The sequence below is a fragment of the Lissotriton vulgaris genome, chromosome 7 (genome assembly GCF_964263255.1).
Source record: "Lissotriton vulgaris chromosome 7, aLisVul1.2, whole genome shotgun sequence".
Classification (NCBI taxonomy): Eukaryota; Metazoa; Chordata; class Amphibia; order Caudata; family Salamandridae; genus Lissotriton; species Lissotriton vulgaris.
The window spans coordinates 1,689,528,476-1,689,547,767 of NC_141695.1; the positions used below are offsets into that span (position 1 = coordinate 1,689,528,476).

At 43.6% G+C, this 19,292-nt stretch overlaps 1 protein-coding gene across 2 annotated transcripts in view; it reads left to right on the forward strand.

The window, feature by feature from the left end:
* Nucleotides 1-1,389: 1,389 nt before the first annotated feature.
* The window catches only part of SRMS (src-related kinase lacking C-terminal regulatory tyrosine and N-terminal myristylation sites), a 121,156-nt gene continuing 103,253 nt past the window's right edge, over nt 1,390-19,292 (forward strand). The window contains exons 1-2 of one of the 2 annotated variants that reach the window (XM_086932804.1): nt 1,390-1,902; nt 16,895-17,016. In XM_086932804.1, coding sequence (XP_086788930.1) covers nt 1,592-1,902; nt 16,895-17,016 — 433 coding nt within the window. In that variant the 5' untranslated portion in view covers nt 1,390-1,591. The remainder of the gene's footprint in view (nt 1,903-16,894; nt 17,017-19,292) is intronic. The other variant, XM_086932805.1, reaches the window with a different exon arrangement.

A 19,292-nucleotide genomic window follows, 5' to 3' on the forward strand; every position in this document is an offset into this window, starting at 1 on the left:
GCTGAGGGGCACTGGTGGAGGGTGGTAGGGAGGGAGTCTGAGGAGGTGGTCATAAGGGGAAGAGGCTAGGGAGAGATGAAGGCCAGTGTTGGAGGATGGCAATGAGGGAATCCGAGGAGGGGGAGGTCATGGGGAGGAGCTTCGGAGAGATGAGGGGCACTGGTGGAGGGTGGTAGTGGGGGAGTCTGGGAGGAGGGTGGCAATGAGGGAATCCGATGAGGTCATGGGGGAGGTGCTTTGGAGCGATGAGGGACACTGGTGGAGGGTGGCAGTGAGGGACTCAGGAGGAGGTCAATGGGGGGAGTGGTTATGGAGCGATGAGGGGCACTGGTGGAGGGTATTTGTGTGGGAGTCTGAGGAGGTGGTCATGGGGAGGGGCTTTGGAGTGATGAGGGACACTGGTGGGTGGCAGGTAGGGAGGGAGTCTGATGAGTTCATGACTGAAAGGGGCTAAGGAGAGATGAAGTGCACTGATGGAGGGTGGTAGTAAAGGTGTCTATCGAGTAAGAGGTCAGTGGTGGGACACCAATAAATACTTTTGCACCGGCGCTATAATAGACCCTGTAATGTTTTTGCTTATTTAATTAGCAGCTGGGTCATTAGGGCCACTGCGTAACATATTTTAAAGTGTGTGCTAATTATATATACTCTTATATTCAGGGTTTTCAGTTTGAAGGTGATTTTACAAATCTTTTTAGTGGGATTATGGAGAATGAAACCAGGTGGTGCCTGATATGGGGCAGGGGACCAAGGTTAGCTGTGAGTTAAGGTGCACGGTAGAGAGATTGTAGAAAATTGATGATCAGGCCTGGTAGGGAGTGTACTGCAGAGTCTGGGGTCAGATGGAGGTATTAATGAAGAGAGATTCTCTCTGAAGGCTGGCAACGAGGCAGGCTGAGTAGTGTTACTTGCCTGATACTCCCACCTCAGAAACCTCCTCTGGCCATCAAAAGGACCTTACATGGGGATCAAAACACTTTTTGAGAGTGTTAACGATTAGAAAGAGATTTGGAAAATAATGGAGGGCCCTGAATCTCCTGTTATCCCCTTCTATCACACACAGGAGTACAGTTTTTTCTATTTGTAGGCTACCTCCAGAAGCGACACATTGAGCCCGCAGTGGCCCACCCAAATGCGCCCTTGGCCCACCCAAACAAAAATTCCTGGAGCCGGGCCTGGATACTAAAATACAAGGATCCGTGCTAAAAACATAAAAGGTGTCGTGTAAGAGTGCCTCAATCTTCGAATTTGCCAAAGCAAGCGCAAGTTGAAACAAACATAAATACAGATACAAAAGTACTGTATAAAGTCATTAGAATGCATGCTGCGGTTACAGGTACCGTGAGGTCACACACGTTGGACTAGATCTGCTAGTTTCGTTTCCCAACCCGGAAGTCGGAGCCTAAAATCAAAGCGCACCTTGACTGAGTGAAAAGGAAGCACACCCTTTGCATTCCAAGCACACTCTGCGAAACCTCCGGCCAGGATGCCTCGATTACCCCAGTGCCCACCCCGGTGCCACTTGCTCGGGGTTCAGCCAGCCCTGCGCCCCTGAAGGCGCCCTCGGGCGCGCCACGCCCACCCCCCGGCAATGGAGAGTTTTGTGAGGAAAAATATGAACTTTCTGGACTGCCTGTGGGACCAGATATGGCTGCACTCGCCGCCGCGGCCGCCCACGCCCCCGCAGCCCGCCGAAATCCCCAAGAGACGGGTCTTCACCGTCCTCTACGACTTCCAGGCCCGGACCGACGAGGAGCTGACGGTGAGCGTCGACGAGCAGGTGCACCTCGTCGCCCACGAGGGGGACTACGTGCTGGTCAGCAGGGTGACGGGGCCGCCGGGCACGGGGCTGGTGCCCACCACCTACGTGTCCTTCAGTCACCGCGAGGGCTTCTCCGAACAGTAAGTGCCTGATCGATCAGCTGTAAGGGGTCCACTTCACGTGGGACACCGCCAGCAAGTCCAGCTGTTAGCCGGAAGCAAGGGACACAAACTACTAGTCCCAGAATGCAACTTTTTGTTGACTTTAAAAAAATGTTTGCTGTCAGTGGTGCGGGGGTGCTTAACAGTTTGGGGCCATCTCTCGCTGAATCAACTGCTTATTTTAGTTATTAAAGTCATGTTCGCATCATGTATTTCTCACTGTTGTCTTAAGCTATGCCCTCCCTCACGAGAGCACGTTCCAATTGCAAATGTAATACTTTTAAATCATGTCTTAAAATACACGGACACGTTTTAACTCAAATATTTAGCTCAAATATTCCAATACCGATGTTAAAATAAGTCTCCAGGACTGTTTCAGTAGAAGGTACACTTACGCAAAACCAACCACCTGTTGTTATGAGGGCGCGGTTCAAGTTAAAAAACACTCAGACCTGGGGGTTCATCTTCAAACCGAATGCATTGTGGGAGTTGTAGTCGAAGGCTTCTGTGAATTCACACACCCGAATATAATTGATTGTTAGCAAAGGCGCCCAGCTTAAAAACCTAATTTCAAGAGAGTTAAAGATTATTAAACAGGGCATCCAATAATCCTGGCACTAAGCACTCACAATTAAATTTACGATTGTAAAATCTCTTCTGCGAGCCGAAAAATTGTCTGTTATCACACATTGCTTCTTTTGTTTTGCACTCTTCTTTTGTGTGTTTTGTGGGTGTGATGTTTGCACTTCCGCTCTCTGCGTAAACTTACGTTTATCAAATTTACGTTTATCAGACAGATGACTCCCTGTTATCGTGGTCAACAATTGTCAGTCCGGGGATTACAGTTAATAACAATTCTTAGCATTCAGGGAATGGTAGCACTGGTTCCCCTTACTAGAACCCTGGGACTAAAACATCATATTTCATGTTTATGAAATCGAAAACTGGACTAATCAGTAAGATGCTCCCCAGTGACATGAATAACTTATCTAAAAGGGCCTTGCGTCGGGAGTGTACCGAGTTCCAGATAAGCTGGTGGTAGGCTTAATTTGCGTACTCCTGCCTGTGAGTATGAAGTTACTTAATTTAGTAACCTCCTACAGCTATTATGTTTTACCTACTTCAGGTCAAAGGTGCTAATCACAGCCGAGAACCAAGGAGATGGACACAGCTGCGAGATGTGCTGCACCAGTCAAGGTTGTTCCCTTTGAATTCTCGGTCTTGTAGTCCTGTTTTGGTAAAGAAGACTGCAAGTCCCACAATCCAAAGGAAAAGGAAAACACCCGCACTAGAGCAGCACATGGATCTGAGAAACTAGGCAGGGCTGTTTGGGGTGCAATATAGCGGCCACGCTCAGCTCATGGTCCAGTACCAATATTTTATTCCCCCAGAGTTCATATTAAAGCCCCAGGGTTGTACATCTACTTTTTACTAAGTTTGATAGGTGATATAAATTGTATGACATATATTTTATTTCTGCAGCGATCGCCTGTGGTCTGCTGAGGTCCAGCTCGTGGTTCCCTAAAGCTGGGTGGGGTGGTGGGCAGGGATATTCTTACCATTAGGGAAGCCAATCAGGTGTGCTCCAGTGTCCTGTGTCCTTTTTTCTTGTTCATCTATCTGCAGGTCCCACATCCCCATTATGTCACTGCACCCTTTCTACCTGATCTTTACTCTACCCTTGACCAATGTGTGAATTTTTCCTCTTCACACCCAGTTGACACTTCCTGTTGTTCCCACCTGCAAACTAGTGCACCGGGTGTGCCCGCTTCAGCCTGCATGTTCCTGCTTCCATTGCTTGTTCGATCTCAATGGGTGCATGGTTTCGGTAAGGTAGTTTTTCTGCTGGGGACCTTCACCAGGTTGCCCCTTCCTTTGAGATGACTGCAAGTTGCACTGGGTAGATGGTTCCTACAAGCTATCTGGCATAGCTCTAGTAAGGACCCCTGACGTTCAATGGCACCCACAAACGTCACGTGTATTTGTCAGGATGAACCAACATCATTGAAACCACAGGGTCTGAGGATCAGTTCTGTGACATCAAAGGAATTGTTTGCTTCTAGTTCTGATAGCTCGGTTTCAAGGAGGGATCCCGGGACCTCCTCCATGCCTCCTCCTGAGGTTCATCATCCTTGGCCAAACAACTCCAGACTGTTGAACAGGGTACAGGAAAAATCCCTTGGTAAAAAGAGTCCATGTGATCTCCTTGCAACCGTTCACGCCTCAGGTTCATGGGCACACTGCCAATCTCCTCACTCACAGGATGTGGATTGTAGATATTAGTTGCCGTTAAGAGTCCCTCAGGCCTAGTTACTCATGCATTTTTTCCATTCCTGCTGAAACACAGCTGACTTACACCTTTATTAGTTTTCAACTTTCCTTTACTCTCACAATATGATTACTCACATGTCCAAGTTCTCCTTTCTTGAGTACCTTCTAAGAGGGCTTTAGTCTCACTTCCCCAAACTTGATGACTTTCTGTTACTTTTTATTATTGTGTACGTTTTTTTTGGCATTTGTACAAAAAACAAAACAATAGTGACTTACTGGGAGAACTTTTCTGGATATTGTGGCGAATGTCGATAACAGTCGAAGTCCCTCCATCCAAATCCAAAGGCTCAATCCCTTTCCCCGTGTATTATCAAACATCATACACTGAGTCATTCAATATTGAGGGCGAAATAATGGTACATTCTCCATAGCATAGATAACATTTTAAGCTTTCATGGTTTCCCACTGTAAATTGAACATTGTGTTCCCTAAGTCTATTTCACAATCTGGCTCAGGGGGGAAGGGCATCCGGGCGGGGGGGGGTCTAACAGCTAGGAGCGCATCACCGACCGAGCCATCAAGTAATCCACAAGATTTCTTTATCTCTGCGTGCTTTGTGAATGTGATATTTCTCTGCATTTGCCCATTCAGTCATATCTCTCAGCCATTCTGTGGACTTCCCATGAGTTTTCACCGAAATTTGCAGACCCTCTTTCACATCCTATAAAAAGGGTCCTGGAAAGCAATACGGAAATTAACTGCAAAATTAAAGATCCCCCCCATTGGAGGTTTTTGGGAGGGGGAGTTCTCAAAGATTTTGATTCAGCAGAGGCTGCAGAGTGGTAAATTTGTTAAATGGAGGATTGCGGAAGAGAAGCAGTTTCCAGAAGAATTCTAGCGTGGAGGTTGCAGTATTCATGTGTGAAAAGACAAAACACTTCTTTGGGTGAAATGATGATGGGGTATTTGTAGGTCTCCCAATGGTGAGCTGCACCATCTCTGTAGAAAGTGTAGAGTTGAATGGGAATTTTTGTCCATCAGAGCCTGTGGCACAAGCAGAAGCTATAGATGATGGAAGGAGAGAATCAGTGACAAATTTAATGTTTCACAGGATTACTGGTCCCTATACAGTAACAGCAGATCAGGCCACAAACCTTATTTAGTCTGCTGGATTCCCTTCTCCAACACCATAGACCAGGCGTCTCCAACGAGTAGCTCATGAGCTACTGGTAGCTCTCTGGCTACCCACGAATAGCTCTCCTGTGTGCAATCTTAAATTAAAAGTTTTTGCTGGGCACCATTAACATGTCTACCAAAATTGAAAAATGTGTATTTGAGATGAAAATGTGTGTATACTCAGAGCTCTTAAGTTGATGTTTGCAGAAAAATGGTTGAATTATCAAACTATATTTAAGCTGGATATTTGAGCGATAAATGGTGTGGCTTTTAGGAGACTTACTACTAAGATTATTAACTTGATACCAGGGGCTGTCAAGTATGGCTTTTATGTATTACCCACGTAGAGGCATTCCGCATTGACAATGCATTTTTTACATAACTGCCGGCAACCCTGCCTGATGCACTGAACTGATCACCGCTTGTAATCTGGTATATGGTAACTACTAATGTAATCTTGTCGGAGGTGGTAATAAGAGCTACGTATGTTCAGTGAAAATCCATCAGAGCTACCAACATTATTAGAGCTAGACCAGGAGTGTTTATCATGTTCTATAATGTGATTGTGCCACTCTCTAAAGTTATTCTAAGCCCTTTTGACTGCTGGTACAGACTGTGCCCTCATCGCTCACAGTGGAAAAAGATTACACTATCGCCCTTTACACTCCTCATGTTACTTTAGCGCCACCTTCAACAAATATTGTCTTAAAATGAGGAAGGAGAACAAGAAATTCATTTTGTTTGCTTCTATATTGTTAATAAGATATAAATCCGGAATAGTGTCTGCAATTGCTCTTTCCTGTTCAGGGCGGGTGCGGTTATCAGCATACCATGCCACCTCACTTCCCTCTATTCCTTTTGCAGACTTTCCAACTCATTCTCACACTCTCCCGCTTCCTTGCGAAGTCACACCCTATTTTCCCTCCCTGCAGCTCTTACTTAGTACATATGCAACAAAGATGACAACAAAATTAAGAATTATAATGATGATTGTCTAAATTCATATTCGGCGGGCAATACTACATCAAATTATTCCTAACCCTTACACATCTCCTTCAATCTGGGCATCATTATTGAGGATAGTCTCTCTATGAGACAACAGGTGGCGAGTGTTGCTGCCATCTGTTTTACGATCTTGAGGTGGCTTTGTAAGATCATTTGGATGCTTCCTGCCTCAACCCAACGCACAGTAGTCCAGGCACTCATCACCTCTCGCCTCGATTACGGCAATGTTCTCTATCTCGGTAGCTGCGAAACGGTACTGAGAAATCTACAGGGAGTTCAGAACTCTGCAGTACCCCTTCTTTGTCAAGTTCCTAGACAGGCTTCCATCTCGCTGTATTTACGTGGCCTTCGCTGGCTTCGGATTGATCAAAGAATTACATTTAAAACCCTGTGTTACATCTTTAAAATCAAACAAGGTGTGGCACCAGCGTATCTGCAAGAGCTCATCCATCCTTACATTCCTTCTCGTCCCCTGCGCTCTACCGCCCATGGAGACTTCGTGATTCCCAGATTTAAACTTGCAAGAATGGGAGGCCATTTCTTTTCTTGTCTTGGTCCTAAAATCTGGAATTCTCTTCCGGTGTCCTTGAAGAATGACCCGTCCTATCTCAGCTTTCGAAGAAATCTTAAAACTTGGCTTTTTTAGTAGCAAATGGTTCTTGACTGCTCCTTTTCTAGCAATTTGTGTGCTAGGCACCTGGAACCCCTTTTTGGATAGCTGCACGCGTTACAAAACTAATTTAATAATAATAATAATAAACGTAACCATAACCCATGCACTTAACCTTTACACTTCCTTTAAACCTTTATCAAAACTCAAATCCTAACCAAATCTATAACTTCACTCATAACTCTATCCCTTCTGTTTATGAAGGTGAAGATCCTATCCCAGAATTTTTTTATCCTGGGACAGTGGTATATCAGGTGTGCCAAGTCGCCAACCTCCTTGTCACAGTTCCAGCAGTGGTCGTTTTCTCTGAGCCCTAAGGTCGCCAGACGAGCTGGTGTCCAGTAGCTCTTGTGTAGAAGCCACAATTTTTGTCCGGGCTAATACTGGGGAGATTTTGTTTAGTGAGGGGGAAGAACATAAAAGGTGTAGTTCTTTCTCGCTGAGTGTGGCCTCTAGTTCTTTCTCCCAGTATGTGGTTGCCTTTTTGTTTAGCTTTGTAGTAGGGTTGTAGTAGCCGGTATATGTGTGACATCTGGTGTCCCGTTCTGTTGATGTTATTCATGTAGTGGATGATTGAGGGTTTATGTGTGTTTAGCTTCGCTTTCGATAGGGCGGTTCTAATCTTATGGAAGTTATAAAACTCTGTTGGGGAGGTTAAGTCTTGTTTTTAGCATGTTAAAGGTGGACGGGTTATCTTCTTCGTCTAGCTGTCTTGAGTAGCAGATGCCCATTCTCTTCCATGCCTCTATTGATAATGGTTCCCCTTGTACTTTATCTTCCTGTTCCCCCATAGTGACTCCCATCTCGTGTTCTCTATGCTGATGTCCATTTTCTGGTCTACCTTGAGCAGGGCGTTACGTGTTTTTTTGAGTATTGGGTTTGTCGGTTGTGTGCGTTTGTTAGCTGTGAGGAGGGCTATGGGCTCAAGGTTATCTAGCAAGCTCCTCTCAATATTGAGCCAGACTGGAGTATAGCCTTGTTCAGGTAGAATCCAGTATGCCCCTTGTTTTGCAAGAAAGGCAGTTTGGAACGTTGTGAAGTCTGCTAGGTTAAACCCCCCCAATTTCTTCTGAAGCCTTAGCTTCTTCAGGCTTATCCTCGCTTTTTTACCTTTCCACAAGAATTTGTTAAGCTGCTTGTCTATTTTTGGGTGGAAATCATCTGTTAATGTTAGTGGAAGCATGTTAGCTAAGTAGTTGACCATTGGTGCGATCATTTTATTGTCTCAATCCTCCCCCTACATGTTATGTATCTGGGTGACCATGCTTGCAGGAGCCCCTTTATTTTAGCAAGTAGCAGGCTCTCATTCTGGTCCAGCGTACTCTTAAGGTCCCTGCCGAAATGTATCCCTAGATATTTAATAAACCCGGTCTGCCAGGCAAGGCCCGAATTCCCCAGCGTTTCTTTGGTGGTGTGGATGTTAAGGGGCTTACATTCCGATTTGTCCTTGTTTAGTTTGTATCCTGAGTGGTTGGAATAATTTCGTATCGTTTCCATTAGGGTATAGATGGATGTTTGGGGGCTCTTCGTGATTATGCGGATGCCATACGCGTATGCGGCTACTTTCACTGTCACCTTGTTGATGGTAAAACCCATCATCTTGTCGTTGGCGCCAACATCTCTGATCAATGGTTCCAGTGCCAGCATTCCTAACTGCAGACCTAGCCTCAAAACAAGACAGAGACCTATTGGACCTACTACTGACACCAGCGGTAAAAATAGTTCTCACCAAATGGAAAGACACCTCTAAGGCAACCTTCAAGGGCTGGCTCAACTGGGTGACATACCTGAGGGGGGCAGACACCATCGCACTCCAACACTCACCATGGAAACAACCTCGCAGGGGAATGTGGGAGGCTCTGGACAAATACCTGGACACATACGACCCGCCTTAAACTATACAAGCAAAGAGCAACCACCCTGAACACAACACAACCCCACCCAGGGACCAAGTCAGTTCAAATGAATAGCAAACTTCTTGTATTCTTTTTCTCCTCTTTTTTCCGTCTTTCCATATCACACCTCCCTTTACCCTCTAAGGGGACATTTGGATAAGGGGGCCAGCCTAACATGATAAACCCATAATGTGTGCCACTTAAGCAACGACCTTTGGCTGGAAACCCTGTTACAAGAATGCGACGATGACTATGTGTTTTATTTTATGTTGTATATAAAAAACAATAAAAACCTGTTGAAATAAAAAAGCATAACTCTATCCCTTCTACTTACCATTTCCGAACACTAACCCTAATCCCAGTTTCAAGCCTACCCCTCTTACTTAACCATTCCCGAACGCTAAGCCTAAACCTCTATCCCTTCTACTTACCATTTCCGAACACTAACCCTAATCCCAGTTTCAAGCTTACCCCTCTTACTTAACCATTTCCGAACGCTAAGCCTAGCTTCAAATATATCCCTTTATTGTCATATCTCATTTTTATTTTTTTAAACATGTAAACAATATAGTTTTTTTCAGTGTTCTTTTTTTCTGGATTTCTTCATAAAAAATATGAATGTTCAATTTTCCTCGGTTGGATATCATCATTGTGTATTTCTTTTTTATGGTTAGTTCATTTTCACGTAACATAGCTTACCCTGCTCTGTTGTTTCTGTGTACCACTTCTTCTCTTCGTGCCACTTTGGGTACGATGGAGTAGAAGGCAGCATCTGGATAACATGACTTAGGCCCTTCCCTTTCAGCCTTACTGGAGGACCACACAGAGGGTTAGGAATGGAAGCATTCAGCTAATATGCCTCATGCCTCTGAATCCCACATTATTGCAGAAAATGAAGGCTTTATTAAACTTGTATTCTGAGCAATTAACATTAGTTATCCACCCTTACATATGACATATTTACGCCAAGGCCAATGTAAGATGTTGCTTCATGTCCCAACAAACATACCAAAGATCTTAAATTAAATTTATTGGGCATAATTCAGCACAACAAATAAGAAAATAGCTGTGTCAATTTCTTTCAGATCCTCCACTTTACTCTAAAAAGAGTTTTAAAAAAATGTGAAGCTAGGCCGATGCGGTTGCCTCACACCTATCCACTACTAGAACCCCCACGACTTACGCTCAAGACGCTAACAGATCCTCTTCTTGAGCGCCCATGAATAATGCGGAGTAAAGATATTTTGCCAGGTCTATGCCATTGAAGTCACCATCTGAATCATTATGCTAAAGTTTGAAATGGACAGCTCACTTCAATTTTGAGATGCCCAGTACGTGGCACGTGGATTCTTGATATTTATGCACTCTCAAGTTTGAGACACTTTGGTTTATACTTGGTAAACAGTCTCCACGCCCAAGGTAAGCTTTGAAATCACTGATAGTGCAGTTCTAGCTCAGTAAATTTGAGAACTCTCTAGTGATTCAAGTAAATTGGCATAAGAAAGTATATGTGCTGGAGATCCAACAGTGTAGTGCATCGAGGTCAGCCAGAACAATGGATACTCCTTTGTAAAATGTCTATCTTGAATTTGATATTTTTTACCTTACCTACTTGTTGGATAATTTGAAATAAAACACTGCCTAAAACCATCCTGACATGATGTATTATTTGAGCACAAGGTCCTTAATCGATTCTGGATGCCTTTGTTGCTTGTTGGGAGCCATTGGTCAAGTTGAAACTTCTGCACTAGAAACCGAGGACAACCAAGGATGCCTATGCGATAAGTCATATAATGACTCTCACCCATGAATCCAACAGATCTTTTCCAGATGTGAATGAACGCCCAGATGAAATTTCAGACTGGCCAATTTCCTAATGGTCGAGAACTAGAATAGTCTGAAATTCTTGTCTTGACGTTAGCCTTATCTCAGTGCTTAATTAAAAAAAAAAAAAGAACTGCCGGGGCTGTAAATGCTGCCAATGAGGCTACAGCCCACTTCTACCTCCGGTGTGCCCAACTTTTAACACCCCACTGCCTCAGATCCCTGCGTTGTGGAGGCGGGTGCGCAGGGCGTAGGGTGCGGTGGCAGACGGTGTCGAAGGCGGCTGAAAGGTCCAGGCGTGACGACATCATCACTAAAGTGATGATACACAATCATGCCTACCTGAGCAGATGTTTCCCTCCTATGAAAACATACCAGCCTATCACCATGCAAGGTATGTGTTTCTTTTTTATTTTAAATTGGGCAATTAATATTGAGACCACCACCTGCAGGTCCAGAAATCGTAGCCCCAGCCCTGTGCAAGAAGTGCTGGTGCTGAGCACCTGAAAGCACCTGCTCAAATTAAGCACTGCCTTACCTTAAAATGAATCAGATTTGGCTGATATAAAAAATATTCTATTTCAACAGATTTATAAAAAGGCAAAACAACTAACATATTGCAAAAGCCAGTAAAATAACTAATACAAGTAATCACATTTCCCAGTTCCCAACAGTTCCACCTTAATGGGCATTTCAAAGAATCTAGCATTTCTGCTTTTATAGAAATCTTGTTGATTCTAACAGGACTGATATGCAATAAAGCATCAAATAACCCCAACTTTTCCTGAACTGAATTATGGTATTGTTTCCTAGTGCATACAATTATTCAGTCTACATAATTCTTTCAGTTAAGAACCCAACTAATATATGGTGGAGACCGAGATGATTTCCATCTGGAAGTAATGAACGTGTCTGGGTAAATGACCTTTACAACGTAGTCGTTACACAGCGGTATGTTTACATCGCTGTCATTACAACGCAAGTCGTTACAATGACTTGCGCTGGATGGCACTATACACTAAGGAATAGTACGATTTACTATTCCAACACCTTCCCTACTCTTACGTAGACTGGAGTTGGAATAGTAAATCATACTATTCCTGAGACCAGCGCCCTCCAGTGCAAGTTGTTGTAACGACTTGCGTTGTAATAACTGCGATGTAACGTACCGCGGTCGTTGTAAAGTCACATATTCACATGTCTGTATCCAGAATGGCTGTGTTTTCCAGGTTTCTGCTTGTGAGTGTTGTAGAATTGTTAATTGGGCCAATCTCCAAGAAGGCAGGCTTTGAGGACAAGATAATCAAACAACTACACTCACCAATTTAAAAAGAGAATACCACTCGTCGGAAACTCTAAAAAATTTGGCCATGCCCAAAAAATGTGTATGCCCAACACTGACACTGAATTTAGACATCTAGGACATTCATCGGCGATGGCAGCTTTGAATTAATGCAGCTTTATAAGTGTGTAATAAAGCAGCAGCGTGCCATAGGGGTGCATTCCCTGCAAACCAGCCCTATGGAGATATTTCTGGAGCATATGGCAATGAAATTGTCTCTTATTTCCCTTCATTTATGCAGGGTGAAAATTTTTTTATTGGGCGATGTATTTCCTATATCCTCATACTACCTCCCAATGTGATACATTTTTGAATAACCCGAAAATAAGCCCCTAACAATCTACCCAGAATTCGAAATTTCCAGTTGGGACAAAGTGTTCCAAATTTGAAGTACATACATTGAAGATTGAGATGAACTAAATAATATTCAGAGCAAATCATTAAAAAAAGTTACATGCTCTCATGTAACTGGGTTTTGCATATTTCTCTATCTTTGTCAGATTAGCACTGTCCTCTCATGAAGGAATAGGAATTGTATAGAGCATTGACTTAAAACCACTTCTCTGTTTATATCTGTTTGGTGTTTTAATTTACAGAAAACATTAGCTTAACATGGTGTGATTAACCCACCAATAGGAGACCCCCTACACTCCATATCTAACAATCCTCCACGTAATAAGAGCCTCTAAGAAATCCACTTTATCAATTAATAGAGCAAATAAGTTGCATAGTCAAAACATCACAGATGTAATATAATATGCACATTGTCTACACATGGCTAAACTAAATTCTTACCTCATTTGCTTGTACTTATTTAGTTGTTACAGACACAAACAACTCTAACATCGTCCCTGGAATGTTTGGTAGATTATTCACTACACCTTGTTCCTTCTTTTTCCACATTTTGTGTATAACTGATTTCATGAGTTGTTCTGTGCTGTCTGAGTCCCACAAGAGATTCATTTCCATCATGCAAAACCCAGGTCTTCGAAGGGTAGAGAAGACCTACTGGTTTAACCGCGTTCAGGAACCTCTTTTTCACCTCTTCAAGTTTTTCCTCTCCTTTATTGCGGCCGAAATCTTAGTGGTGGAACAATGTTTGCATGATCCTGCAAAATCTTAAATCTAATTTCTTGGGAATTGGGTAAATCAGGTAATTTTTTTTAAAGAAGCATAAAATATATCAAAGAGACATTGTTCTAAAAAGCGAGGCTAAGAGGAGTACTCATTGTAAAGAGTACGCAGCCACGTGGTAGTAATTCAGACCAAATAAATTTAGAAGCCGCTCATCGTAAGGCCTGGTTAGGCATGTCGGGTTTAAGCAGAAATCATGACCCACCCAAATGAAACAAAAAAAACTGGAAATTACCTTTATAATATAGCTCTGATTAATGGTAACCAGTGGTGTTAGTGCAGCAAAAAAAAATGAAAGTACATTCATTTTATGTATGGTTACCCTAACTATCATGGATCCAGTTAGTGCCCACTGCCATGCAAAATTGATTTTTTTTGTTTAGCAAGGGCATGTGTATGTTCGCAGACCATGTCCCGATCCTCAGAGATAAAAAATCCTAATTATATTTTTTCAGCCCACAGTGGTAACCACACTTAAGCATATCATATAAGATTTCCACGGAAGCAGTGGATAAGAGTAATTCAGTACTAACTTATTTGCTTTCATAGCCCTCATACCGGTGAAGCATTTATTATTATTAAAGATTTTGTTATGTTATTTTGTTCTGATTTAAGATATGGCAGCATACTGTCCACATATAGCTTTATATTGGCTTACATTAGGAACTGTTTCGCAAAGGTTTACATTTCTCTGTGTAAGAATTGCCCATAGCTTTATGAAAAGCGTAAAAAGATTATGTTTCATTGGACACATTTGACGGGTGCCCCTTGAGACTCTACCCACACTAAAATATGTTGAGTTGATGATAAAATCTATCTCAAAGTAACTTTACAGTAAGAAGATTGACATTGTGAGATGGGAGGGAAAATGAATACGCTTTAGTATGGCCGAAACAAGGGCCCTTATTTATAAGATAAGGCCTTGCGTCAGTTTTGCGCCGCCGGTGCGTCACTTTTTGTGACGCACCAGCGGCGTACAAAATGCGCCTTGTTGCGCCATATTTAAAAAGTGACGCATCTAGGTAGATGCGTCACTTTTTAAACCCCTGCGTCACATTATACCTGCGTCAGGTATAATGTATGCAGAGGGGACGTTCCCACGCAAAAAGCCTCGTAATAGTGACGCAGTGAAATCTATGAGATTTCACTGCGTCACTTTTAGGACGCTGTTGCGTCAAAATCTTGCGCCTGCCTCACAGCAGGCGTAAGACTGACGCAAGCCCTTTCACATGGGGCTTTCCCCATGTGAAAGGACGCATTGCTGGAGTTGCGTCACTTTTGTGACACACTCCAGCAATGCGTCACTTTTGCGCTTACAGATACGTCAGAAATACTGACGTATCTGTAACTCCTTGCGACATGATGCGTCATACATTAAATATGACGCATCAGGAATGTCGCAAGGAGTGCGCAGCGAAAAGGGACGCATCACTGTTTTCACGCAGCGATGCGTCACTTTTCATAAATGAGGCCCAAGATTCCCAGATCACAAAGTCAAACACCTTTTCTGTCTTTTGAATAAAATCAGTGGCATCTAACTGGCAGTGTGCTCTATTACTAACCCATTTTGGCCATGTTGAATAAGAGAAGCCACCTCTGCCACTATATATTTGCAAAATTTTATTGTTAGGATCTTAGATATACACTTTGAGCCCGATTACGATGCGGTTAGGAAATCTTCCCGTCCAAATTGGTTTGGAAATGGTTTCCGACCTACTCGGATTGGGAGAGTCCGACCGACCAAGTACAATGCATCCAGATGCTTCCAGATATGATTTGGTTGGACTCCTATTGACTTCAATGGGAGACTGCGTTCCTAATCGCATCGCAATCGGGCCCTCAGTCGGGAAGACACATCACGATCCAATTCGGAAGGAGCAAATGCCGCTAGGAGGCCTTCCTAACCGCATCGTAATCTGCCCCTAGGTGGAAATGCTTTCCTAACCGCATCGTAATCGGGCCCTTAGTAGTGCAATGGGACTGTCTGTAAAACCCTACGTGTATGTTGAGGGCCAGGTTTTAGTAAACTGATTAGGATGCCCAGATTGAATTATTTTTGTCGCCTGCTGTTACCCAAACAAATGGCTAAACAATTTCACTAGCCGGGGCATAGTTGTTTTGAGAGCATTTCATAAAGTTCCGTCTGCAACTCTTCCTCCACCGGGTGCTTTAAAGGTCTGCATCTATTTCACAGTGGAGATGGATTGTTCTTCAGTGATCTGAAAGACAAGATTTAAAGATGCTTTGTCATTTATTTTTCGCATCTCTATACTTTTCAAAAAGTTGTCGAATATATGATGAGGAGTTGGATCGGAACTTGATATATCATTTGTACTCTGAAGAAATGACTGACCCGAATAAATGTATATTAGCAATACCAGTTCCAGGCACTCTAAAAAGCATTCATGAACCTGATGAACATCAAAGCATTTTATGACCTTGCTAGGGGAATTAAATGCCATAAAAATTGAAACCATAAAACCTAGATAAATGCTTTAGGTCTCACAAGGGGTGTGGAAAGCACTCTTCAACACAACATAACAGGTGCATCTTCGCTACAGGCTGCTAAGGACCTGTTCTGCATTAAATATTTCTGATTGGCAACAGTGAGCTGGAGGCAACTGCCTTAGGACTTGATCACCCACACCAGGATTATCTAATTGTCTTCATTCTATTCGATCAGAAGAAGGCTTTTCATTGCTGATGTGGAGCATAATCGCATAAACTGCAACAAGTGCGAAATGAAGCCTTTTGGCTGGTCGACATTTTGATTCTCCGACCTAAAGTATTTTATAAATATTATTTCAAAACAGTTTAACGTTCCAAATGATTTGCCTGCATTTGAGTAAGAATTTGGTTCTGATCATGCGTGGCACCCAAGGTAACGAGCAGAAGGGGGACCTAAATAGAAGGTAATGAAGCAACTGGTTAGAGCCTAATCTTACTTTTTATTACCAATACAGATACTCACATTATTGATGATGCAGAGATAAATAGACAAATTAAGATAATTGCTAAAGTGTTCAGTACCTCTACTCTTAGCAAGAGAGTGTCCTCGGTCTAGAGTGATGTGGGCTTTGTCTCGCTGGCCTATTAAAAATCTCCTGTTTTACATCAAAGTGTACGGATCTTTGAGAAGACTGTCCCCAAATGGTTAGGTAAGTTCTCAGGTTTTCCCATCTATTTTGCTGACTTGAGGAGGAGAACCATCTGAGGACATTTCCTTTACGTTCTGTGACCCTATTGGGAGGTATCCACCTGCAGGTCACAGCAAACCGTGTCCAAGGTCGCTCAAAGGTACATGGGGAGAGGAAACCTTGGGTATTCCTTTTGATAGATTTGTCAGGTTGTTTTTGATTATTTTGTTCCACTCATGGCTACATGCTACACAAACAAATGATGGACGTGTCATCGAGGAAAGAGGTGAAGAGTTTGAGATCCTTCAGAAACTGCCTCCCAACGAGAGCCCAATCAGAGCGGTTCTGTGGTCAAGGTCATTAAATGCTGCCAACAGGTTGAGTGTGGCCATCAGTACTCAGTGACCCATGTGTCTGCGTTAAGACTGATCACTTTTCCAGTACATTTACAAAGCCATTGTTGTAACTGATGTACGTTGTATTAGCTCTATACTAATTAAGGTTGCTGCCTTTGCAGGTGGTATGCAGACGGTGTCGGTCGACTGGATGCAGAGCAGATCTTGCGTTCCCCTCCAAATGTTTATGGCTCCTACCTTATTCGACCCAGTGAGACCAATCCATCCCAGTACTCCTTGTCAGGTAAGCGAATCATCACATTTATCAAGAAGTGGGTCAAAAGTAACACGCAAGCAATGCTAACTATCCTCCAACTAATCTTAACCTCTAATAACGAGTACGCAATTGATGCAGAAAAGGAGTTTCGTGTGTGGAATAATAACGCTGTTGAAGCACTCGCACCTTTAACTCAAATGCGGGTGCCAAATCAGGCTCAACCAGTCCTGTGGTTGTCACCTGAACTGAATAAGGCTTAATTTGATCTCTGCCGCTTAGAAAAAACTTGGCATAGAAACTACAACGAGGAAAGCGGAGCTGGGTTTAAAGCAGGATTAGGGGACTATTAAAGAAATCTGGCTGTTACAAAAGCCAAATATTACTCCAATAAGATAACAGTAGCCAGTGATAAAGGGACATTTTTTACATTTTAAAGGAACTTTCATTTTCTGAAAGAATTAATGCAAGTCCTACTGTTACCCAAGAACCTTGTGATCATCTTAATCAATTATTTGCGAATGAAATGCAGATTATCAAAGAAAGTATAAACAATGTGCCCTCAGCAGAAGCAGACCAGGAAGTTGTAAGGAACCCCATCTCCTTTCTTGCTTTCCAAGAAATAGAGGGAAAACGCCGGTGGGAACTGATGGGGAAGGTTAAATCCGGCTCACCGCTTGGTACCTGTCCTCTGACAATTTTCAAGTGTCTGGCTAAGGTAGTAAATAATCCTTTCCGGAACTTTTTTAATTAAATCCTTAATGCAGGGCACCTTACTAGACTTATTTAAGCATACGGTGGTACTCCCTCTTTAAAAAAAAAAAGCGGGTGAAGACACTGCTAAAAGACTACATGCTTAAAACCCCGCTCCTTTAATCATCAAACTGGAAGCTTATTTGGCTCAAGAAATTTGTAGAAATTTACAAATGTCATATTTTCTCCATCACCTTCAGGGTTTAATCCCAGGCATAAAACTAAGTCTGTCATTTTGACCATTTTTTTTTTAAAATAATTTTTATTGCAGACAGGAAGTAAGTACATGATATAAAGCTGTTGACACTGAAATGACTGCTCGTCCACCCCGCCCTGTAATACTCATCAACAATCATTACACAGCCTTGAAACCCACATCCCGGAGGCTGGGCGGCGCTTGGCTCGGCAACATTCACCCCTGGCAACCGCATAGGAGATAACAGGATCATCATTCGGTCAAACATCTGGTATCTGCTTTTCAAATATTTTCTCCCCCCCCCAACTCCCCAACTACCGACAATCCACGCTGTAGGACCCCTTGCAGGATTGAGCTCATCGAAACTCCAAACAGCTCCCTTCGTTCCTACCCGTCCAGGCATCTTACCGATGCGGTAGTACCCCCCGGTGACCCGGAAGACTCAGTGCAGCATATCCGCTGCCCTCCTCCCGAGCCCGGCAGTGAAGCATTACACCCCCTCACATCCATACATCTATCAGCTGTGTCGTGTCCGTAACCCGTACAACCCACCTCTTCTCTCTAACTGCAATTGGTGTGGGCCTCACTAAAGTCAAGGATCGAATCCATCACTGAGTTCAGTACGTCCTCCTTCCATGCTCAATGTGTCTCCTGGGAAGGCAACGCAGAACCCTATCAACTCAGTCATCCTCAGGTTCTAGGCTGTTCTTAAATGTCTGCACCAGGTCCTCCCATGCTCTCGCCACTTCCAAACACTCTTCATTGGCCGAGCGAGTTGCCTGCCTACGTCTAAGCACTCCTTCGCTACTGGCTCATATACACATCTCACGCGCCCATCTCCTAACAGAGGGGCCCTCTTTCGCCTTCCAGTGCCAGGTTATCTCCCTCTGCGCTAGCATAAGTCCCAGATCAATAAATTTACTGGTTACCTTGGTCTTCCTCGTGTGGGGGAACCATAGCAGCAGGCAGGTCGCCATATCGTACTCCACCTGCCTGTCCGTAGCTTAATTTAACAGGTCTCCTATTTCCGCCCAGTAGTGTCCTAGCTTGGGGCAGTCCCACAACATATGTTCTAACTCTACCTCGGGCCTCAAGCATCGGGGACAGGCCGCATCCTGGACCTGGAAATATTTCTTCATTTTCCCCGGGGTGAGGTATGCCCTATGTAACACAAAAAAGTGCACCTGTTGAAAGCGTGCATTTCTGCTCCCCTTCCACGTTCTCTGTAAAATTTGGGCCCAGGTCGCATCCGGTATGGGTTTCCCCACATTCTCTTCCCATTTCTGTTTAAGTGTGTCCAACGGCGTCAACCCTTCTTGTAGTAAGCGCGACTGCAGACATGTAACCGCCTTAAAAG